The sequence below is a fragment of the Triticum dicoccoides genome, unplaced genomic scaffold, assembly GCF_002162155.2.
Source record: "Triticum dicoccoides isolate Atlit2015 ecotype Zavitan unplaced genomic scaffold, WEW_v2.0 scaffold182516, whole genome shotgun sequence".
Lineage (NCBI taxonomy): Eukaryota > Viridiplantae > Streptophyta > Magnoliopsida > Poales > Poaceae > Triticum > Triticum dicoccoides.
In genome coordinates this window covers 1-2,652 of record NW_021226627.1, presented here as the reverse complement: position 1 = coordinate 2,652, position 2,652 = coordinate 1, and the positions used below count along the sequence as shown (strand labels likewise).

At 45.5% G+C, this 2,652-nt stretch overlaps 1 protein-coding gene across 1 annotated transcript; it reads left to right on the top strand.

Annotated features, from left to right (window-relative positions):
- The first annotated feature begins 236 nt into the window (after positions 1 to 236).
- On the top strand, positions 237 to 2,031 carry LOC119344727 (tyrosine N-monooxygenase-like). Its single transcript, XM_037615090.1, has 2 exons — positions 237 to 1,205; positions 1,333 to 2,031. Exons 1-2 carry the CDS (start codon positions 237 to 239, stop codon positions 2,014 to 2,016), a joined length of 1,653 nt encoding a protein of 550 aa, XP_037470987.1. The 3' UTR covers positions 2,017 to 2,031.
- The last annotated feature ends 621 nt before the right edge of the window (positions 2,032 to 2,652 follow it).

Sequence of the window (2,652 nt, the reverse complement as noted above, 5' to 3'; positions counted from 1 at the left end):
ATATGTGGCCACCTGGGGCAATGAAAGGAGTCACTAACTGATTAAATAATTATTATGTACGTAAGGATGCTGGCTCCCCGGCTGTCCTATAAATACCCGCAGAACTAACCAGCTAAGATGCACCAAAAGCAAGAGTGTCTTCAAACACAACTGTTAAAACATCTGTCCATTACGGATCAGTCCCACAAATTGCCTTCTATCCTACTTCATACAACACCCTGACCAGCTCATGCAATATGGCTCTTGGTACTCTGGTTATCATGGCCACCATGCTGGTGTATTTTCTCTTGAAAAATAAAAGAGTGCTATTGTCCCAGCAGCAACAGGGGCGACGAGGCAGGCTGCCCCTGGGGCCTGCGGCGCTGCCCATCATCGGTAACATGCATCAGGTGATTCTGAGCAAGCCGGCGGTGTTCCGATGGATCCACGCCCTGCTCAAGGAGATGAACACAGACATCATGTGCCTCCGTCTCGGAGCTACTCATGTCATTGTTGTAGCATGTCCACAGATAGCCTCTGAGGTACTAAGAAAAAATGATGAAGTTTTTGCCTCCCGTCCCACCACCTTCGCCTCAGGCATATTCAGCTTCGGGTACAAGGGCTCCATCTTCTCACCGCACGGAGACCAGTGGAAGAAGATGAGGCGCGTCCTCACTGTTGAGATCCTCGCCTCGTCCATGGAGCGAAAGCTCCACCACCTTCGGAAAGAGGAGTATGACCACCTTGTGAGGTACATTAATAAAACTCACTGCAGCGACATGGCATGTCCAGGCAACATTGTCAACGTCCGTCATGTAACCCAACACTTCGTTGGCAACATGATAAGAAGGCTTGTGTTTGGTAAAAGATACTTCAGTGACCTACCAGCTTCATCCACTAGTGGGCCTGGACATGATGAGGTGGCACATGTTGCCGCTCTCTTCATGGCTCTTAACCATCTCTACAGCTTCTGCATGTCCGACTACTTCCCAGCCCTCGTAGGCCTCGACCTGGATGGCCATGAAAAGGTTTCCAAGGATGCCATGCAAACACTCAACCGGTTGCATGATCCCATTATAGAGGAGCGGATCCGCGAAAGGTCATCCACTCTTGAGAAATGTGGTGAAAAGAAAGAGGCAAGAGACTTTTTGGATGTCCTGGTTCATCTTAAAGATGCAGAGGGACAGCCATTGCTGTCCCTACAAGAAAATAGAGCACAAACAGCGGTTAGTATGTCACCTTAAGCTCAATAGAAAGTTCATTCATTGTTCTTTGAGCCATATTATACATGTATTGACCTTTTCTGTTGCGTTGTACTTATTACTTTATTTATTCTCACATTTATGGATGTAGGAAATGATGTTTGCAGCAGTCGATAACCCATCTAATGCGGTTGAGTGGGCACTCGCTGAGATGATGAACTTGCCAGAGATCATGCAAAAAGCAACCGAGGAACTTGATGTTGTCGTTGGTAAAGATAGACTAGTGCAGGAGTCTGACATTCCTCAGCTAAACTATCTCAAATCGTGCATCCGGGAGGCCTTCCGCTTACACCCATACCATGCTCTTAACATACCCCATGTCGCCATGGCGGACACAACTATTGCTGGATACACCATCCCCAAGGATAGCCACATACTTTTAAGCCGGCTTGGACTTGGCCGCAATCCCAAGATCTGGACTGAACCACTGGAGTTTCAGCCTGAGAGGCATTTGAACACTGCGAATGTACTTCTCACTGATCCAGGCCTACGTTTCATTTCATTTAGCAGTGGGAGGAGGGGTTGTCCTGGGATTTCACTTGGTACCTCTATGACAATGATGTTGTTCGCAAGGATGTTGCAGGGATTCACTTGGACAAAGCCTCCCGGCGTTAAGAGTACCAGTCTCCAAGAACGCAATGCGGGCCTTACACTAGCTGAACCCCTTGTTCTGCAAGCTACACCAAGATTGGCTGCACATCTCTATACGATCCAATTAAATAGATTTAGTGTGCGTGTTCTCATTTATGTTTCAATAAAATGTATCTGGAACTAGTGTATGTTACATGTTTCTGGCCCTACGTTCCGTTCTCTTGTAATGTTATGACACTACATGTGTGCAGGAACAAAGAAGCAATCGGTGATTGCATCACTAATGTAATGTGTGTACTTATCATTATGTAAAAAAAACCTCTGTACTTTCCATTATGGTGTACCATGCAAATAATCCTTGGAATTGCACGAAAGTTTTATGTTTATGTTGTATACATGCCTGGATGTACAATTGTGTGCCCAGCTCTGACTCCATCTTACCATTATGTCATTCATGCATTAATATGTTCTGTATTGCCAAATTGTTGTTCTATGAACTAAGTTTTTTTTACTCTATTAACTAGGGCTCCTTTTGTTGTGAGAAATCTTTTCTTCTGAGATATAAAAGCTCTATATCACTGGGAATATGCCGGTCCGATGTGTGACCCATTCTAGGTAGTGGCTTGGATGAGGCATCCGGCTTTAGATGTTAGGCTTTGGTGCGATGTCTGTTTGGTATTAGGCCCGGACATTCGGCACCCCTTCATCAAGGGATAGGAGTAGCAACAGGCGTTGCCAAGATGGTGGCTTCAGACTTATTGATGTATTATCATGTAAGGTCTTTGGAAATAATTAATAATATGGCTACATGCATTGTCCA